The sequence below is a fragment of the Natrix helvetica genome, assembly GCF_964273705.1.
Source record: "Natrix helvetica genome assembly, chromosome: 6".
Lineage (NCBI taxonomy): Eukaryota > Metazoa > Chordata > Lepidosauria > Squamata > Natricidae > Natrix > Natrix helvetica.
This window is the reverse complement of record NC_138553.1, coordinates 84,624,672-84,646,447: the sequence shown is the minus strand read 5'-3', so window position 1 is coordinate 84,646,447 and position 21,776 is coordinate 84,624,672. Positions and strand designations below refer to the sequence as shown.

Sequence of the window (21,776 nt, the reverse complement as noted above, 5' to 3'; positions counted from 1 at the left end):
TGACACAGCAACCGTCATAAGTGTGAATCAGTTGCCAAGTGTCCACATTTTGATCATGTGAACCCAGGACATTGCCACTGTCATAAGTACGAGTCAGTTGCTAAGTAAATTTAGCCCCGTTTTAGCACCTTTCTTGCCACCGTTGTTAAGTGAATCACTGCAGTTCTTAAGTTAGTCACCTGGTTGTTAAGTGAATCAGGCTTCCCCGTTGACTTTGCTTGTCAGAAGGTCGCAAAAGGTGGTCACATAACCCAAGGACACTGCGACCGTCATAAGTATGAACCAGTTGCCAAATGTCTGGATTTTGATTATATGGCTGTGGGAATCCTGCAGAGGGGCCAAAACTGGTCATAAGTCACTTTTGTTCAATGTTGTTGTAACTTTGAAAGGTCACTAAATGAATGCACTTTATTTTTCACCTGTACCTGGAAAAAAAATCCAGGTAAATCCCTTCTGAATTATGAGGTCAGCCAGGAAAGATGGAAGAGAAGAGATCCGTCTTTGGTTCTTCCTCCAATATTTCACGTTTCTCATCTTTCTTGGCTGCCAATAAGCTTAATAGCTTTGCTGGACCCTGGCCAAGTGACAGAAACCGAGCGATGTCCATCCAGATGTTTCTTGACAGGTACACCAGTCAGGCCAGATGGAAATGTCTCTGCTCACCTGCCTGAACCCCAGCTGCCCGCCCTTCCTTATTTGTTTAGCAAATTTGCACCTTCCTGATTGAAGTAGCATGTTTATCTTTCAATTTCGTCTTTTGATTTATTATTTCAACATAGGTGCTGCCTGACTCCAATCAACTCTGGGAATAAGGAAGTAAAAAATATTAATCTAAATCCGGTAGTAAACAGATGGCAGAATTGGTCAACACAATGTAGCACACACCCATCAAGAGACTACAACCTTCTTAGCTGTTGTGGTCCACCGGCAGCCAGTGGAGCTGGCAGCAGATTCGGAGAATGAGGAGGGTTGGGGAGGAACCTGGGCCAGTCCTGGAGTCTGGGGAAGGCTCTGAGGAGGGCTCTGTGTCGGAGGCAGAGAGGGGGCCAGGGCCGTCTGACAGTTATCAGCTGCCTTCGGAGTTGGATATCATTGTGGCAGACAAACAGCTGGAGCCTGTTCCCAGTGTGCGCATGCACAGAGTTGTCAGACAAAGGGAACAGCTAAAGAACAGGGGTCTACTTGGGAGTAAGGCCACAGGTGGACAGTGAATGGCCCCTCCCATAGGAAATAAAAGCGGAGGGAAAGGGGAGGGGGCTTTTGCAGGAAACAATTCATTCATTAGATTCGTTTCAGGAGTGTGGAGATCTGTCTGTGATTCTCAGAGACTCTGTGCCAAGTCTTTCCTTGCACAGTTCCTCATTGGGAAAATATCTACACGGCAGCTTTCCAAGCTAGATAAGGTCTGTGGTCATAAATATTCCTTTGAAAGACGGTTTATCAGGCCTTTGCTGAAGGTGAAGGAGAGGAATTCACATTAGCTTAATAAAAGGGGTTTTGTCAGGACCAGGACTCTGCCTCTTGCTCTTTGGGGAAGCCTCGGTCAAAACACACACTAAATCACAATTTAAGACCAAGGTCTCCAACCTTGCCAACTTTAAGTTGTATATATGTAGTACATATATACAACTTAAAGTTGCCAAGGTTGGAGACCCCTGATTTAAGAGTAATTTATTGAGTAAGTCACAGTGGCTTGGTAAATACATAATACTAAAGCATAAAGTAGGTTTACAAATAATTGTGGATAGATCTGTCCCTCACGGTAAGCAAATACCAAAGTTACTTCCTTGAACACTAGTTGAATAGATGAACTTGGCTCCTAAATGCAACTGAGTTTTCCATAATTGGCCACGTCTTATTTTTATTTCTTTTTTCTTTCTTTCTCCCATTGGACCTTATATATCAATTGTTGAGTGGAAAAATGCAGGAATTACAATTCTACACCGGAGTGAAAGTGCGTGACACATCCACTAATTAAAAGGACTGCAGGGACAGTCGGAAATTGTATTATTCTGCGCCCGTCTCCATATGTAGGTCAAATGTAACCGTTGGACCATGAGATTTAACAGCTTGAAAGCATATTTCAATTAATAATGAAAACACGGTAGTGCTGACTGGTAATCAGTCATAGACAAACACAGGTTAGGCAGGCTGCGGTCTTAATAATCTCGTATTATTGGTTAGATGCTGCCTTTTGATGCTGTGAATATGTCCGCGTGAATCTTTATATTAAAATGAAGCTCAGGTTTGTTTGGAACATTTTTGGTTTTTACTAGGGAGTTTCTGTTCGTGACACAAGCAATATAAAGTGAATTAGCTAAATAGCTTAGGAAAGATGGAGGTGGCACAAAAGACGAGAGAGAGGGAGAGAGAGAGAGAGAGAGAGAGAGAGAGAGATGGGAGACCCTGTATCATTTCAGACAAATGGCTATCCAGTCCCTTCTTAAAAGCCTCCAGTGAGCCTTCTGGAGGCAGGCAGTTCCTCTGGTTGATTGTCTTCACTGTCAGATTGCTTCTCTCGTTGGCTAGTTTCCACCCACTGCTTCTTGTCCTGCCTTCAGGTGCGTTGGGGAATAGGCGGATCCCTTCTTTTTTGTGGCAGCCGCTCAAATATTACTATCATGTCACCTTCTCTTCGTCAAGACTAGACATGCGCAATTCCTGCAATTGTTCTTCGTATGTTTTAGCCTCCAGTCCCCTAATCGTCTTTGTTGATCTTCTTTGCACTCTTTCTAGGGTCTCCACATCTTTCATTATAGCGTGGTGACTAAAATTCAAGTGCAGATCTGAGACTATTGAAGAGAGCTTGATGCACACTTTTAATTTTATAGGTTTGGAGATGGTTAGAAATGACCTTGCAAGACTTTTTTTTATTCCTTCAATCCCAGCTCATTAATTTTTGCTGGGCTGGTCAGTGAAGTCCAAGGTTAGCCCTCTTAAGAACCAACAAAGCAATAATAGTTTATAGCTACGGTTGGGTTTCTTTCTTTATGAATATTTTTTTTGTTAAAAGAAGATTTGATCAAGACTTAAAAAAAAAACTACTGAGGCATAGGAGAAGGAGAAAGAAGAAGAAAGAAGAAAGAAGAGGAAGAGGAGGAGGAAGAAGAAGAAATATATTGGAACAAGTAAAGGTAAAAGAACAACCCCCCAAAAGGCAAGAAAAGAGATATCTAAAAAGTGACTTTTGATCTTTGCAATATTACCAACATAGCAACGACCATTTCTGCCTTTCCAAATTGCATACAGTAATTCCCCTTTTCCCATAAACAGTCCTTTTAAATCAATAAATCCCAAAATCAGCAGTTCATTTTTAATCCATTTACAGCAAAAAATCCGTAAAGGGTTGCCAGGTTTTTTTTATTATCATTATTTTAAAAGTAGCTTAGTTCCCTCCAAGTCATTTTAGCCATTTCTGCAAAGTCAGCCGTCTTCCTAAACCCAGCCCTCCATTTTTGGGGTTCCCACAGCCTTCCCTCTGTGTGCGCATAATGACTTTGTTGCAGGTACCATCTATAAAATTAATCACTGGGAGCCTTTTTTTAGCTGAACATCCATAAGTCCTAATAAGAAAAATTGCGTTTCCATCTGAATGCTAATTTTTAAAACTTTCCACCTCACGTTTCCCTCCTTCTGTCCAGGATCTTATCGCTTGGACTTGTGCCTGATAAAATGTCTGTGTTTGTTCTTATTTCCAACAGTCATTAGAAGTACGTTTATATGTCTTAGACCGTGATGGCGAACCTGTGGCACGCATGTCAGAAGTGGCACGCAGAGCCATCTCTCCAGGCACAGGGGCCATTGCCCGTTGCTCTTCCGGCTAGCTGATCTTCACACTCACAGGAGCGCTGGAAAAGAGCAGCCGCCCAGTGCGCATGGACACTCTAGGAAGATGATCTTCCGGGTTCCGGCATGCACATGCGCACTGGCCACCTGGCCTTCCAGTTTCTGGTGTGTATGCGCGGGCAAAGACCAGGGGGCTGGTGCACACGCACTCCAGGTGGTGGCTGTTTCCAGTTTCCAGCGTGTGCACGTGTGCAGGCTCTCGTTTCAGCACTCAGTGCCAAAAAGGTTTGCCAACAGTGTCTTAGACAATTCCTCTGGCATCACATACCAACACTCCATCGGTTTTAAAACGTTTTCTTTTAAATTGTAAGACAAAGTGAGTTTCTACTCTCTTTAATCACATTCCTTCCCGTTGATTCATTTGAATGTTTCAACCAAAATTCTTGGGGCATAAATTCTTTAATGTGCTCCAACAGGGAATGTTTTTAAGTAGCGATTGGACAGCCGTTTGTCTGAAATGGGTTAGGGTCTCCTGCTCAAGCAGGTGGTTGGACTAGAAGACCTCCGAGGTCCCTTCCAGTATTGTTATTCTGTTATTCAAATCTCAACACAAGATTATATATTTTAGCAATTGCATGTTCCTCCCAAGCCACGTTCAAATTTCATTTTATCACATTCTACTCCAGATATTTTTATCTAGATTAGATCTTTCTCCTAATTGTGTCTATGAGAAGCACTGAAAATTAAAAGCTTCTGCAGTCAATTAGTCTCTTAATTTCATTTTAAGCCCCACCTCCCCCCCCCCGTTTCTTACATGCGCAGGTCTCCACGATGTTCTTAGCTCACTGTTTCTTTTCTATAAAACAGTCCTTGAGGCAAACCAAGGTCTTTTTGAGCATAGCCAGGGTTTGTATCTATTCCATATTCACATAATTCATATTTAGATTCCCAAATATAATAATTTTTAAAATCTGTGTTTATTATACCATACATAATGACGCCATCCAAAGCTCGGACCATGAACTTCCAGATCTAAAAATATCTTATTTCTGAACAAGCTGTGATTTCATCCAAACTAAACAGGAACTAGCAAAAGACAATTTAAAATCAGGTAACCCCAATCCTCCTCTTTCCGTTGCATCTGGGACAATTTTATATTTAACACCTGGGGTTTTTTTCCCTCCCGGAAATCTGGACATGTCTTTTTGCCACTGTTTAAATAGAAAGATAGAAACATGATGGCAGAAAAAGATCATCAAGAAATAGATCAACCCTGTTCCACATAGACACACCCTGACTGTATGTAGAACATAGAATAACAAAGTGGGAAGGGACCTTGGAGGTCTTCTAGTCCTGCCCCCTGCTTAAGTAGAAGACCTTATACTGTTTCAGACAAATGGTTGTCCAATCTCTTTTGGAAAGCCTCCAGTGATGGAGCACCCAAGACGTCTGGTGGCAGGTTGTTCCACTGGTTAACTGTTCTCAGGAAATTCTCCTTAGTTTTAGGTGACTTCTCTCCTTGTTTCTTGCCTTTTGGTGCTTTGTCTTCCTGGGTCTCTCACTGTCTTCAGTTCAAACCTTGCGATATAAGAGTTGTCCCAATATAATGATTAGAATGCAGTATATTGCAGATTGACTCTGCCCACTGCCTGCAGTTCGATCCTGACCAACTCAAGGTTGACTCAGCCTTCCGTTCTTCCAAGGTCAGTAAAATGAGGACCCAGATTGTTTGAGGGCCATAGGCTGACTTTGCCAACCGCTTATAGAGGGCTGTAAAGGATTGTGAAGCGGTATATAAGTCTAAGTGCTATTGCTATTTCATACAGTCACCAGGAATCAGCCTGGCTGACAGAAAGCTAACAAACTAACCAAACTTAACAAAAGGTGTACATTGTGAGTTAAATGTCCACCACCATTAGAATTCCTCTCTTATTTAACAAAGCTTTTAAATATATAACCCAGGTTAGGTATTTATAGCCTGAAAATGCTGACCAAGCTGTTAACTTTTAGATTTTCTAACAAAGCCAAGAGCCCAGGAAGAAGATTCATAGCAGAAAAAGTTAAGCAGGGCCTTGGGCTTAAGATCCGAGAAGGTTTGGCTTCCTGTTAGCCTTTTCTCCAGACTCTGCAGAAAGAAACCACTAAGAAAATGCTTTTAAAAAACCCACCCAAATCCTGAATATTGCATTCGGCCAGAAAATTAATTTAAGATTGGTATATTTTCTCATTATTTCTCCTTTGATGTGAGACATTATTGGAATTCATAGAGTTGGGGTTTTATTCATTCCTCTCTCTGCAGACCCATATCCTCCAGGTTTAAATAATATTATTTCTCTCCTGTTGCTGCAAAAAAAGCCTGTATAATAAATGATGAAACAGATGCAGCCCAAACCTCAGAATCACCCTCTGGTGCAGATTATCTTGAACTATGGAATAACCCCAGGCAAATGAAGGCGTGCTTTGTATTCTTGATTGAGTAGAATAAACAATAACCTTTTGGCCATAGAGATATTTTCTCTTTATAGTGGAATGGAATGGAATGGAATAGAATAGAACAGAATTAGAACAGAATAAGAACAGAACAGAATAGAAATATAGAATACAGAATAGAATAGAATAGAATAGGAATTAGAACAGAACAGAATTAGAATAGACAGAGATAGAAGAGACCTTGGAGATCATTTAGTCCAATCCTCTTCTCAAGTAGGAGACCCTATGGAAGGATAGGCAAATCACCACGCCCCACTTCACTAAACAGTAGAATATAGAATAACAGAGCTAGCAGGGACCTTGGAGGTCTTCTAGTCCAACCCCCTACTCAGGCAGGATGAAACATTTCAGTCTTGGGTTTGAATTCTCATATTTTTTTCTGCCCTGCAGAGCGTCCTCCCAGCCCTCAGTCTCCTGGAGAGTAACCATTTTTGGAGGGACTTTTTAGAAATAGAAGCGGAAGCTGAGAACCACAATTAGGAAAAGAAGTGAAGTAACTCTTGAGGTTGGAATAGGCAAGAAGCTGGGGGGAAATGAAGAAGGGTTTTATATTGGACATCTGTTGATCTCTAAAAAATAGACAAACCTGTCCAGGCACAAAACTAAGTTAGACTTTTAATCTCTCTCTCTCTCTCTCTCTCTCTCTCCCTCCCTCCCTCCCTCCCTCCCTCCCTCCCTCCCTCCCTCCCTCTCTCTCTCACTCACTCACTCACTCACTCACTCACTCTCACTAATTAAGCTTTATTGTCTCAAGCACTTATTTCTCTGTGCAAACAGTAACTTATTTGTTTCTTTCAAACAACTTGCAAACTCTTTAGTTGCCTCTAGATAAGTAGTGGGCAGGATTATTTGGGGGACTTCCTAAAGCCTTGTTTATTTATTTTTCCATTCGATTTCCAAAGAGCTTCGTATTTCATCTCCCTTGCTTCTGAATGCTTCGGCCCCTGTCCATTTAAAAACTAAAAAGGGAGACGGATACTAAACTTGAACAAGAGAAATGCAGTCCAGTGACAATTGCAGTTTTCTTGAAACAAGACAACCATTTGGCAAAGACAACAAAGCATAAGGGATTCTGGCAATTGTTTTGACAGACAGTCCCAAATCAAGATAGTCCTGCCAGGGTAGCAAGCGAGAGTAATTCACATTTAATTTGGCCCTCTTGAGTGATTTAGCTCATGGAGGATGCCCTCGTGAGCCACGGGGCTAAACACTGACAAAGTGGGAGAGAAATTATCCCAAATGCACCAAGGAAGTTCATAAAGGGCAGCGTTTTTCAAACTTGTGTAATGGGTGCCATACTGGGCGTTACCACAACGAACGTTAATGGTGCCAGAACGATGGAAATTGTGTTTTAATTGCAGCTGTTTCCATATTCAAAGCAGATATGAAACAAACAACAATATGAAGGAATATTCATTGAGGAGAGAGTCAAAAATCCAGATGGCGGCCATGACCAATGATTGAAACCCCACAGCAATAGCAATAGTACTTAGATTTATATACTGCTTCACAGTGCTTTTACAGGCCTCTCCAAGTGGTTTTTCAGAGTCAGCCTCTTGCCCCCAACAATCTGGGTCCTCGTTTTACCCACCTCAGAAGGATGAAAGGCTGAGTCAACCTTGAGCTGGTGAGATTTGAACTGCCAAACTGCAGCTAACAGTCAGCTGAAGTAGCCTGCAGTACTGCACTCTAACCCCTGTGCCACCTTGGCTCCTTGATAGATGATAGATAGATTGAAAGATGGATAGATAGACGGACAGACAGACATAGATATGCAATGCATATATGAAATGGGGGGGGGGGGAATCAACCTGGCAGTTATAGCTGCCATCTTAATTTTTAAAATTCCTTCTGCCCTTGAATAGCTGTCATAAGCTATTACTCCTTAGGTTTAGAATTCCCCTCATGTGATTAAAATTGCACCGTTTTCTTCATCTGAGAAATGACTGCTAACGATTCAAGATAGCTAAAGAATTTGTTGGAAATAATGACTAAATTCATTCAATATAGTGTCCTGAAGCACAATTTGATAGCTAGCTGAATCAACCATAGTTGGATAGGCAGGGATGGGCTCAGTGGTGAAATTCAAAAATGTTTACTAATGGTTCTGTGGACGTGGCTTGGTGGACTTGGCAGGGGAAGGATACTGTAAAACCCTATTCCCTCCCCACTCTGGGGCCAGCCAGAGGTGGCATTTGCCGGTTAATTTCCGCTACCGGTTCTCCAGAACCTGTCAGAACCTGCATCAATGTTTTGGATGAGGGAATAAGTGGGGAACTCATCAAATTTGCAGGTGACACCAAGCTGGCAGGAATAGCCAACACTCCAGAAGACAGGCTTAAGATACAGAAGGATCTTGACAAACTTGAACATTGGGCACTATCTAATAAAATGAAATTCAATGGTGAAAAGAGTAAGGTTCTACATTTAGGCAACAAAAACGAAATGCACAGGTACGGTATAGGTGGTACCTTGCTCAACAGTAGTAACTGTGAAAGAGATCTTGGAGTCCTAGTGGACAACCATTTAAATAGGAGCCAGCTGTGTGCAGCAACTGCCAAAAAAGCCAACACAGTTCTAGGCTACATAAACAGAGGGATAGAATCAAGATCATGTGAAGGGTTAATACCACTTTATAATGCCTTGGTAAGGCCACGCTTGGAACACTGCATTCAGTTCTGGTCGCCACGATGTAAAAAAGATGCGGAGACTCTAGAAGGAGTGCAGAGAAGAGCAAGAAAGATGATTAGGGGACTGGAGACTAAAACATATGAAGAACGGTTGCAGGAACTGGGTATGTTCAGCTTAAGAGAAAGAAGGACTAGGGGAGACATGATAGCAGTGTTCCAATATCTCAGGGGTTGCCACAAAGAAGGGGGAGTCAAAGGGTGAGTGAGACCAGACAGGAGTAGGATTTGGGGGTTTGCCGACCCTTGCAGAATCTTCACAAACCTGGGCAGCCCACCATCCCTGTGGATAGGTTCCTATCACACAGTATAGGTTTATGAATACTTTTTGCGTGTTCCATATCTGCTTTAAATATATGGGGAAAAAATCTGCATTTAGATTTTTGCTGCAGCTATTCATAAAGCTATTTTTTTTTTAAAAAAGGAATAAATAAATCTTTTCTATACATGCAATTATGGCTATTCAACCACAACCGCCCTTTCTGAGGCAGACCCGTTATTCCTAAAACATGAGTTTGCCTCCAACCGAGATATTTTTTAATAAGCGCCATTGGCAATGTGACACGCTTGCTAAAATTACTTTGCTAAATATATTTATAGATACTTCGAGAGAGTTAGTCATAGGCACCTGTTTCCCAAAAGCTCACCGGTGCATGGTTCTTAATGTTACTTTTTGTGGAAGCAATTTAGGACTATAAAAATAAATTCTGTAGCAAAGCGGACATTTTTTAGCAATGCAGTCACAAAACTGCACCTCGCTTACTCTGACTGTGCCATGCAGGGGAATTCGTTGGAGAAAGCAATTAGGATTGGGAGAGGGAGAAGGAAACCAGGCCACCAAAGAACGGGGGTGGTGTGGGGGTTGGACAGCATCCAAGATGACACCACCTAGAGCAGTGTTTCTCAAACTTGGCGACTTTAAGTCCTGTGGACTTCAACTCCCAGAATTCCCTGGGGGATTCTGGGAGTTGAAGTCCACAGGACTTAAAGTCGCCAAGTTTGAGAAACACTGACCTAGAGCATCAAACAACTCAAAGAAGAAGTGGAAGATGGGAAGTTGGACATGGCAGAGTAGACATCATCATCATCCTCATTGTGAAGAAGAGGCGGCCAACCTATTCTCCAAAGCACCTGAAGCAGTGGTGACATTCAATTTTTTTTACTACCAGTTCTTTGGGCGTGGCTTGGTGGGCGTGGCAGGGGAAGGATACTGCAAAATCCCCATTCCCTCCCCATTCCTGGGGCCAGGCAGAGGTGGCATTTGCCGGTTCTCTGAACTACTCAAAATTTCCGCTATCGGTTCTCCAGAACCTCTCAGAACCTGCTGGATTTCACCCCCGACCTGAAGGCAGAACACGAAGCAATGGGTGGAAACCCATCAAGGAGACAAGCAGCCTAGACCTAAGGAGAAATTTCCTGATAGTCAGAACAATTAATCAGTGAAACAGAAGTTGCCTCCAGAAGTTGCGGGATCTCCATCACTGGAGGTTTTCAAGAAGAGACTGGATAGCCACTTGTCTGAAATGGCATAGGGTCTCCTGTTTGAACAGGGGGTTGGACTAGAAGACCTCCAAGGTCCCTTCCAACTCTGTTATTCTGTCATCATTATCATTCATCGTCATCTAAAAATGTATTTGATTGGCAGGATAAACCTACTGTTCCAATGGTGGATTGGAAGAAAAAAATCCTTTCTTCCAATCCACCATCACGACACCTGCAACAAAATTGTGCTGAATCTTGTTTGTGTCAAGCAGCATCAAATGTGCCAAGGGGACCTGTGGCCCAGGGGAACGAAATCCAAATACCAGTTTATAAACTGATTTAACTGACTTTGACATTTTAGTGAATATCATCATTATTTCTTTCAGAAAGAGCTATTCTAAAGCTGATCTGAACGCATGGCATCCATTTCGGTTTTCCTCTGGCAAGTTTTTAGAAAAGTCACACGGAAAAATAGGCTTCTGAATGAGAGATGTATTCAAATAATATTTTGCCCAGGATTATTAAATTCCCTCTAGATTAGGAGAGGTAGAAAGAGATGCTGCTGGCATTTTCCTGCTGTAATCTTGCCTGTTGCCTTTTAATTCTTTCTCTGATTTTGGTACACAACAAAAAATGTTATTAACAGGAGTAGGTTGCAATTGATTCATCATTTCAAGCTGTGATTGTGCAAAGATGAACTCAGCACAGAGATATTTCCCTGGTATGTTTCCTTTTGTAAGGACGAGTAATTAGAAAGCACCCGTTTCTCTAGATTGGAAAAAAGCATTTTACCATCAGGTGTCCTGAGTCTAGCGGTGTTTTTAAAAAAATGGCATACATATATTAGTTATTCATATTCCCATTTCCCCACTTAAACTGAAATTACTCAACTGCATAATATCATATGAATATGTGTATATGTGTGTGTGTCGTATTCCTTTTGATGACTGTATGAGCGGTTTAAAATTTTATATTTAGGAAAATATTTTTCCTTGCCCTGTTTTCTTCTCTGCCTACGAAATGATTCTGAATTTAGATGGTTCTCATTGAATTGGAAAGCACAGGCGGATCTCAACTTACGCGGTTCACTTAGTGACCAAATTTACAACAGCACTGAAAAAAGTGACTTATGGCCATTTTTCACACTTAATGACCATTGCAGCATCCCCATGGTTGTGTGATCAAAATTCAGATGCTTGGCAACTGGTTTGTACTTATGACATTTGCTGTGTCCCATGATCCGCTTTTGTGACCTTCTAATGAACAAAGTCAATGGGGAAGGCTGATTCACTTAACAACCGTGGCAAAAAAGGTCATAAAGTGGGCCAAAACCAGTGGTGCTATTCAGCTGGCTCTACCCGATTTATGCAAACTGGTCGTGGTGGCTTTGCCCATCCTGGGTGTCATTAACTCCCATTTTTGATGCTCTGAGCATGCTCACATTTATCAAATTCTTAGCGGAGGTAAGTTGATTTCACCCCTGGCCAAAAACTCATATAACAAGTGTCTCATGTAGCAACAGAAACTTTGGGCTGAATTGTGCTGGTCATTGCAGGATTACCTGTAACTCCTTGCTGGTCTCTTTTAATTCTCCTTTGCAAGTTGCCCCTTCCCTCGATTTCTGGCTACAGTTTGCATCTTAGATGCCCATCAAGACTATAATTGCCCTCCCCCACACCAGAAGTGTCAGCAAGGCGTTCAGTCCAATCTACTTTGCTTGAGTAAAATGCAATTTCTTGACTCATTTAACACATACGAACATGTCAGAGACCCACACATGCTGAACTGCCTTACGAAGCTGGCTGGGCAAAATATAAAGCTAATGGCAGGGAGAGTATGACATCCCCACTTCAAAATCCTCTTTCTACCATCCATCTCTTATACAGAGGGATACAGTCAAGATCAAGGAAGGCACTAACACCACTCTATAAAGCCCCAGTAAGACCACACCTGGAGTCCTGCATCCAGTATTGGTCACCACACTATAAAAAAGATGTTGAGACTCTGGAGAAAGTGCAGAGAAGAGCAACCAGGATGATGAGGGGACTGGAGGCTCAAACATACAACGGACAGTTGCAGGAACTGGGCATGGCTGATCTAGCGAAGAGGAGGACCAGGGGAGGCGTGAGAGCATCTCCCAATATTTGAGGGGCTGCCCCAGAGAGGAGGGGGGGGGGGTCAAGCTATTCTCCAAAGCACCCAAAGGCCAGACAAGGAATCATGGGTGGAAACTGACCAAGGAGAGATTCAACCTAGAAATAAGGATACAATATATAAAATAATGTCAGCTGCACGAAAACAAAATAAAAAATAAAACAATTTTTCGCTTCATCTATTACTTTCTGGAACAAGTTTTTAACCTCTTCCATCCCATGCCTTGTTTATCCAGAAAATCTTCTCAGATTCTACGAAAGTGAAAGGCATTGTGGATAATTTAAAACCCAAAACGGTTCAAGTGATGAACACTGGTGCTTTTGGGTTTTTTTTGCAGCAGTTCTGACATAAAATAAAATAAAATGAATTGTCCCAAAGCTGTTTCAATAGCACGATTATTGTTAAAATGCCTTGTAGCGTGATTAAAACTTATCGCTGCTTTGCAAATGGTTTGCCGCGGTGAGACAATGTTCTCTCCCTTCGTCAGTCTGCTTTTAATAAAGCAATTTGCAAAATGATTACCAAGTGCATTTATTTCTGAATACTAATGCATGCTTCCTGCTGCCTTGATTGGTTGCTACGAGCTCCCCCCCCCTTTTTTTTTCTGCAGCGGATATAAATGAACGTAAACATTGTACGTTCACTCGGATGATATGGTTATGGTAATTCGTTCCTGCATCCTTCCGTACAGATGGCATTGTGCCCACAGACCACTTTTCCTGCTTTGGAACCAAATTATTACCATTTGACTATATTTAGAAAACAAGAGCAGGCTGATTGCCTGGAATGCGTTGTGAACTACAGAGGGGGGAGGGGGTTGCGTCAGTGGCTTGGTGTTTGGCAAACAGTAGGAGCCCATTAAAAAAAAAAAAATCCCAGCCACCCCCACAATCAAAAAACAGTAATTATACTCTTGGTCAACAATTAGCTTTAAGGAGAGCAATTGTGAAAGAGAAGATGGAATAGGGTAAGGCAATTATTTGAGGAAAAGGTCTTCTGTATGCTCAGGAAGATGGTTTAGGCTACACAACCTCGGGAAACCTTCTAGGCTAAAACATTATTGGCTGTTTGGCCGTCAGTGGCACAATTAACCGGGTTAGTGAGGGACCACAATTAGAATTCAAGGACTACCTGTGATGTATTGCCATGATGGTACAGTGTTTAGAATTCAGTATTTTTTTAGAGAGGGCTGTAAAAACACTGTGAAGCGGTATATAAATCTAAGTGATATTGCTATCTATCACTATCTCTCTCTCTCACTCTATCTATCTATCTATCTATCTATCTATCTATCTATCTATCATCTATTATCTACCTATCTTATCTATCTATTATCTATCTATCTATCTATCTATCTATCTATCTATCTATCTATCATCTATCTATCATCTATCTATCTATCCTATCTATCTATCTATCTATCTATCTATCATCTATATTTATCTATCTACTATCTATCTACTATCTATCCATCTATCCATATCTATCTATCTATCTGTCTGTCCGTCCATCCATCCATCCATCCATCCATCCATCCATCCATCCAACCATCTATCTCTCCACCTCTCTCTTTCTCTCTCTCCATGGTGCTTCAGTGATTAGAATGCAGTATTGCAGGCTGACTCTGCCCATTGCCAGCAGTTCAATCCTGACCAGCTCAAGGTTGACTCGGCCTTCCAACCTTCCCAGGTGGGTAAAAGGAGGATTCAAATGGTTGGGGGCAACAGGCTGACTCTGTAAACCGCTTAGAGAGGACTGCAAAAGCATGGTGAAGGGGCATATAAGTCTAAGCGCTATTGCTTTCTGCAACCTCCAGGGCACAAACCGAGTCCGGCTGCTTAGCTTATGGCATGAGGAGTTCTACAAACTCAGGCATTGGGCTGACTCAGTGCACCATGGCTGAGCAGCACCGATTAGTCTGCAGTGTGGACACAATGACTGCCTTAAAGTAGATCAAGTCTCTTGAGCTCAGCTTGCCTCCCTCCTTAGTCACCTCAAGAACATCATCAGGAGGGCAGAAGCCGGTGGCTGTGGCTTTACTGTGGTGTTTTTTCCCCCCAGCGTTGATTTACTCCTTGGAGGCCTCCCAACGCCACTCCTAGCGAGGCCTGGTTCTTGTTTCGCTTCTGACAAGCTGGCCAGATGTTGAGGCCAGCTGAGACCTGATGAAAGCAGCTTTTCCCACTGTCTGGAGAATCGACTGGTAACAAAGCAAATCCCGCTTCTTGATTGATTTTCCACAAGATGCGGAAACGCAGAGATTCTGTCCACCCCAGGCAGGGGGGCAGGGGGAGGGGGACTTGCTGGGGTCTTGCTGTTTGCATTCAGAAGCCATGCAGCCATGATTGATGTGGGTGGGTGGGTGGGTGGGGGAAATGAGGAATAGAATCAAACGCCTGGAAACACCCCCCCCCCCCATGCTGTCTACACCCTAGTGCATTACGGTGCATTAATAGGAATTTCCATACCGATGGGGGGGGGAGGGGATAATCACCTGTTTTAGCAGCGGCACGAGTTAAATGCCCGTGATTGGAAACAGCTCATCTGATGGGCGAGAGAGAAGGAGATTGGCAGGGAGTCAAAGAAGGTTTCGAGTTGATGGACAGTAAGGTGACCAACTTTTTTACAATGAAAAGGAGGACAAATAAATTGGAAAAAATATATCGTAAATAAAAGAAATATTTTATTCATTGCAACAATAATACACTAAAATATGATATATGCATAATGAACACATTTGCAACGTTTTATATTGTAATTATGCTTACATGCCTGTTAATTATTATTTAAATGAGTACTTTTCCATTGAATTAATATTTTTTGTCAATGTATCATCTTCTAACAATATATTGGAAATATCTGAACAAGAAATATCCTTCATATTGAATTTTACGGCAAGTGCTGCAGCTAGAGTATCAACATTCAATCTCGATTTCTCACTTGTAGAAAAATCATTGGCAATTGAAAAAAACTCTTTCAACTGCTGCATTAGTTCCAGGGTAGCACAACGTAAATTGAACAAGTATAAATAAATGTTCACATGGAATATGTTCATTTTTGAAATGGCTGAAAATATCCACCCATCTTTTATCAATTTCAACCTGTTGATTTTCCCATTGTATTAATTTTTCAGAATTTAAATATACATTCAGTCTTCTAATTTCTTCAAAGAGACAATTGTCGTCTATTTTAATGTCTAGCATTTCTTTAGATAAAAATTCAACACAAGATTCAATATCTGTTCAATATACTTGCAATGAAGTAAAAAAAAACACTATTAAAAACTGTTTAATAAAATATGTCACATAACGCGCAACAGATTAGCCTTCAAATATCGAAAAGGAGGACATGTAGGAGGACACTTTTCAAGGGAGGACAGAACTTACAAAAGAAGGACTGTCCTCCCTAAAGGAGGACGGTTGGTCACCTTATGGACAGCATCCTATGAGCTCTAGAGAGCTTCACACTGGACTCTTCCCATAGCAAGAAAGTTCGAACGCCCTCACTCTGCTAAACAAATAATTCCCTCCCCACTGTCAAACCATTCACTAAGTCTGTATTACTATTACTATTAGTCTTCTCATCGTTCCTATCACCCCTCTCCTCCCACTTATGACTGCAGGACTGTAACTTTGTGGCTTGTATCCTTACGATTTATATTGATATTGATTGTTTCCTGATTGCTTATTTCTACCCTGTGACTATCATTAAGTGTTGTGCCTTATGATTCTTGATGAATGTATCTTGTCTTTTATGTACACTGAGAGCATCTGCACCAAAGACAAATTCCTTCTGTGTCCAATCACACTTGGCCAAGAAAGAATTCTATTCTATTCTGTTCTGTTCTGTTCTGTTCTGTTCTGTTCTATTCTATTCTATTCCACTCCACTCCACTCCACTCCACTCCACTCTACTCTGCTCTATTTCTATTCTATTCTATTCTATTCTATTCTATTCTATTCTATTCTATTCTACTCTACCCTACCCTACCCTACCCTACTCTACTCTACTCTACTCTATTCTATTCTATATTCTTTCTATTCTTCTACTCTACTCTACTCTATATTCATTCCATTTTTCTACTCTACTCTACTCTATTCTATATTCATTCCATTCTTCTACTCTACTCTACTCTACTCTACTCTACTCTACTCTACTCTACTCAAGGGACAATCCAGAGTTTGTGTACACCATGGTCAGAAGTTCAACGGATGGCCCAGAAAAACACAGGACAAACCTCTCCATTGCAAGCAGTGTTGGAGATGGGTTTGAGGAATCAGAATTGCTTTTCTGGGTCTTCCTCTTACAACAATTCATTTAGTGACTGTTGTGGTTACAACGGCGCTGAAAAAAGTGACATGACTGTTCTTTACACTCTTAGCAACAATCTCATATTTATGACAGTTGCAGCATCTCGGGGTCATGCAGGAATCTCCTTTTGCGACCTTCTGACTTATGTGGAGGAGTCACATAACAACCATGTGATTAACTTAACCGCAGGGATTCACTTAACAACCGTGGCAAGAATGGTTGTAAAATGGAGAAAGGCTTGTTTAACAAATTTCTCACTTAGCAGCATAATTTGTGGACTCGATTGTGGTTGAAAGTAAAGGACCACCTATATTTCACTCCTAATGATTAAAATTAAGAGAATCCGTCTCATGTATCCCATTTTTGCATTCATATCCTGCAAAAACATTTTATGCCATTTAAAGATCATGCGGCAATTCATTAATGCCTTGAGTGATCAATAATTATGATTTGTTTAGGCGCTGGCTATAAACCTTCCATAGTATTAATTTCCCCCCCCTCCCCCCGGTTCGCTGGCTTACTATTTCTCTGGTTTTATGTTATAAATTAGTGACTTTATAGGGATTAAAATATTTCTCCCAGTGTGCTAATAAACCTTCAAGTTTTCTAGAGAGACAATATGATGATCTTTTGTAGGACTGCATATGTGTAAAAAAAACATCTTTAAAGAGGAAAAATAAAACCCAGCCGTGTTAGTAGGAAACTGGGAAAACAGGGAAATTCCATCAGAAGAGGAAGTAATTAGAAAAATTCTGATTTGTGCTAAAATGGATAAATTGACATGGGAATTAAAGAACAAAGATGAATCAGAATATTATAAGATCTGGGATAAATTCTATCGATATTTGGAACAAAAAAGGAAAGACCCAAAATAAGCAATAACTAAGATTTATAGAATGGGGATTAGAATTATGTATGAAATCGTAACAGTGAATATGTATAAGACAAGACCAAAGCAACATGGATGGAAATGTGATATCCTTATATTTGTAAATACCGAATAGACCAATTGTAAATAAGCATGGTGGTTATAATATTTAACTTTATATTCTAGTATGTATGGCAAAGACATTGCCAGGATGGTTACACTGTGTCCAATGTTTTAATGTGTGTTTAATAAAATACTTTAAAAAAAAAGAATATTGGTAATCTCCAACTTCCAATAGAAGGTGGTGAAAGAAAAAAGAAGACTTCACCTCCCAGAATTCTCAGCAATGCCTGAGCTGACTCTGGAATTCTGGGAATTAGAGTCTCCTACCCCTCTAGAATCAGACGATCACTGATTGGCTCCTTTCTGGGAACACACCTGAGGGCCATTAACTTTTATGGGCCACACCTGCCCACCAATTAACACAGGCAAATCCTCTTTTCTTCAGCATTTCCCAAGATGGAGGCAGCTTTTCTCATGGAAACCCTCTGGAGGCAATACAATAAAATAAAATAAAAAAGGACCTTTGGGTAAATCACTGAATTTTTTTGTTTGTTAAAGTATCAATGAGGTGACTAGAGGACTGGAGGCTAAAACATACGAAGAATGGTTGCAGGAATTGCCTAGTCTAGTCAAAAGAAGGACTGGAGGTGATACGGCAGCATCTTCCAGGATTTGAGGGGCTGCCCCAAAGAAGAGGGGGTCAAGCTATTCTCCAAAGCACCAGAAGGCAGGACAAGAAGCAATGGGTGGAAACTAACCAAGGAGAGAAGCAACCTGGAACTGAGGAGAAATTTTCTAAGAATGAGGACAATTAATCCATGGACAATGAATTCAGGCATTGTGGGTGCTCCATCCCTGGAGGCTTTTAAGAAGAGACTGGAGTGGACAGTCAGTTAACTGGAGTGGTAGAGGGTCTCCTGCTCTAGCAGAGTGTTGGACTAGAAGACCTCCAAGATCCCCTCCAACTCTGTTATGCTCTTCTGTTTTAAATCATGGAACACCTTGTCTCTAGAAGCCATGGGTGCTCCATCACTGGAGGCTTTCAAGAAGAGACTGGATAACCATTAGTCTGAAATGGTAAGAGGGTCTCCTGCTCGAGCAGGGGGTTGGACTAGATGACCTACAAGGTCCCTTCCAACTCTGTTATTCTGTCCTTTTCATTTTCGGCCATTTTGTTGCTGCTGCTTCTCCTTCCCCACATACCCCTGTGTCCCAAATGAGAAGCTTTGGATCTGGGCTGAGGAATCTTGGCGCTTCTCATGATCTCTGGTCCTCTCGCTTAACCTTGGAAGATGATTTTTTTTTTCTGTTTGGAAGCCAAGAGGAAGACACAATGCTGCAGCCTCTGTGTGTGTGTGTGTGTGTGTGTGTGTGTGTGTTGCAGCCATTGTGATCTGAACCCTAACAAGGGCAGGCTGTGTAATTACATGTTTCTCCTGAGCATGTTAGCTCCATGGGGAGCTGAATTCATTTCGGGAAAGCAACATTCTTCTCTCTCTTTTTTTCTTCAGTAAGGTGAAAGGGGTCAACCCCGAACCCCAGTTGCTGTCCCTGTGTTTACAAAGGCAATTGGTGTTGCTCTGTGCTTTTGCTCTGTCATTGCTCATCCCAGAATTATGCAGATGCTCGCGTTCGAAATAGGGAGGCACCGTTGCTTTGGGGAAGAGAGGAGACCTTGGTTTTGCAAGCGGTAGATTCTCCTTTTTGGAAAGGGGGAGGGGGTCGGTGTGGTTGACCCTTTGCAAAGGAGAAGCTCAGGGTTGGTGAAAGCGTCCTCTGCGATCCACCTGACAGAGCAAAGCGCTTAATTTCGCATCCCACGAGAACCGTGAAGCTCTGCAGCCCTCCTGTAATTTTAACCTGATCCATGAGGTAGGTGTTAGGACTCCGGTGTCATCTCCTCCTTTGCTTGTGTGCAAATCATTTTTAAACATCCTCCTGCAGATGCTGTTCTGCTGTTGCTGTTTTTCTTCTCCTCTGCAAGCATCCTGATTTACTCCCTCCTGTGTCACGTCTGGCCTAGCTCAGAGCTCCGTTTCCCTTTTGGCCGGATTCCGTTTGGGGTTCTGGGAGGTCTCGTAGGCACCTTGGTCTCCTCTCAGACGGTTTCCCCCCCTCCGAGCTTGATTTTGGATGCTTGTGTTTCCAGACTGCCGAGGGTGTGCTGCTGGACACGTCTCCCTTCAGAGGAAGGCCCAGAGCTGGCTACATCTAGGGGAGGATTTATATGAAAGCCATGGCTATGCAGAAAACGTCGGAATCTGCTCTCAGCTTACTCATGGTAGGTGACTTTACAAAATGTGGAGCTCTGGAGAGCATCGGGAGTGCAGATGGACTAGAGTGGGGCAGCGTTTGGGGCAGCGTTTTTATATCTCAAGTAAACAAGGAAATGGGTGGGATGATTTTTCTCCTATTAGAAGCCCCTGGCAATCATCGGGAACATTGTTATTATTATTTAAATGCACACAGGTGTTTACATCTTGACAGTTGTTGTTTTTAATCTGTTGCGATCTTGCGTGAGCTGTTGGGAGGGTTGAATTAAGGGAAAAACACAAAATAAGAACAACAGCATAAGATTGCAACAGTGTGGGTAATCGGTTGCTTTTATTGGCTTAGTTTTAGCCTCTGAATGTTTGCAATATTCAATAAATGAACACTTAGCAGGCTATGGAATAAGGTGCCATAGCTACATAAGGGTTACAAGAGCTTTTAACGGTGGTTGGCTTTGCTTTAGGGAACGGTTTGGAGGTTATAGGCAGATAGATCTTTTTCCTGGAAGGACTCAGGATTGCACAGAGGTTGTTTCCATCTGCAAGAGAAGCAGGTGCATTTCATGTCTTCCCTACAAGATGTGGACTTCGGTCTCTCGGATGCCAAGGCTGCCGTTTAAAAGGGAGAGGCATTTTTGGGCTTTAATTGATTGGAAAACCCTTGAATTTGTCCTGGGATTGTATCCTAAACGATCCATGTCTTTGGCTTTTCGGTCAGTCAACCAGGAATGGTTTCAGGTGTTGGGTTTTCCCCAAGTGGAATCCATCTTCTTCGAAGGCTAGAAAAGACAAAATGGCATATTGTTTTTTGATCTCCTGTTTTCTGACAGCGTAAAAAAATGGAACAGACCTTATGAGACTCGATAGGTCATGTTCACGAGTGGGTAGAAAAGGTCAGAGAAGAGCACATTTTATATCTATTTATTAGATGCTCGATTAAATGTATTGATGTACGTTGCAATTATATTTATCATCGGCTGTCACCACGAATGACTTGCAGCAATTTGTCCCCCCCACAGATGCTTTTTAAAGGTTATTTTTCTAGTTTCTACTTATTTTAACCTTATGACAAAAGGTCCCTGGTCTTCAACTTTCTCCATCAATATAGAATGTTGTTATGTCCAATAAAGTGATCATAATGCATTGCTTTTTTTTTTGAAGAGTAGGTTACCGGGCGTTGGTTTGAATGGTTGTAGATCTTCCTGAATTTCCCCCCTCTTGGTCAGATGTGTGGAACAATTCTTGATCTAGGAACAGAATGTTCTGGAGAACCTGGATCCAATGTTATCTGGAATAGCCTCTCTGGGACACCTTCAGCTGCTTCCAGTTCAGAGGATTTATTTCTAGAAACTTACAAGCTACTTACAGAATATCAAGTAGGACCTTTGGTAGAGTTCAGAGGAACATTGAGGAATGTTGTAGAGTCCGCCATCATATTCAACAACAACAATAACAAAACTAGCATTCTCATAGAATCAGAGGGTTGGAAGGGACCTTGGAGGTATTCTAGTCCAACCCCTGGCCCAAGGCACATGTTCTGTTACTGGATAGATGAATTTAGCACATCCCTGTTGATACGCTACTATCAAAACAACTGTGTTTTCCTCTGTTTCTCTGCCTTTTCTGTTCTGCCTAGATAAAGAATTAATTTGAGTTTGATAACAA

General features: G+C 41.8%; 2 protein-coding genes across 2 annotated transcripts in view; both read left to right on the top strand.

The window, feature by feature from the left end:
• FAM107B (family with sequence similarity 107 member B) overlaps positions 1 to 21,776 on the top strand; it is a 363,543-nt gene that overhangs the window by 31,953 nt on the left and 309,814 nt on the right. The window lies entirely within an intron of this gene.
• FRMD4A (FERM domain containing 4A) overlaps positions 20,000 to 21,776 on the top strand; it is a 336,245-nt gene continuing 334,468 nt past the window's right edge. The window contains exon 1 of the mRNA XM_081957227.1: positions 20,000 to 20,122. Within this exon, the coding sequence (XP_081813353.1) occupies positions 20,069 to 20,122 (54 nt within the window). The 5' untranslated portion in view covers positions 20,000 to 20,068. The remainder of the gene's footprint in view (positions 20,123 to 21,776) is intronic.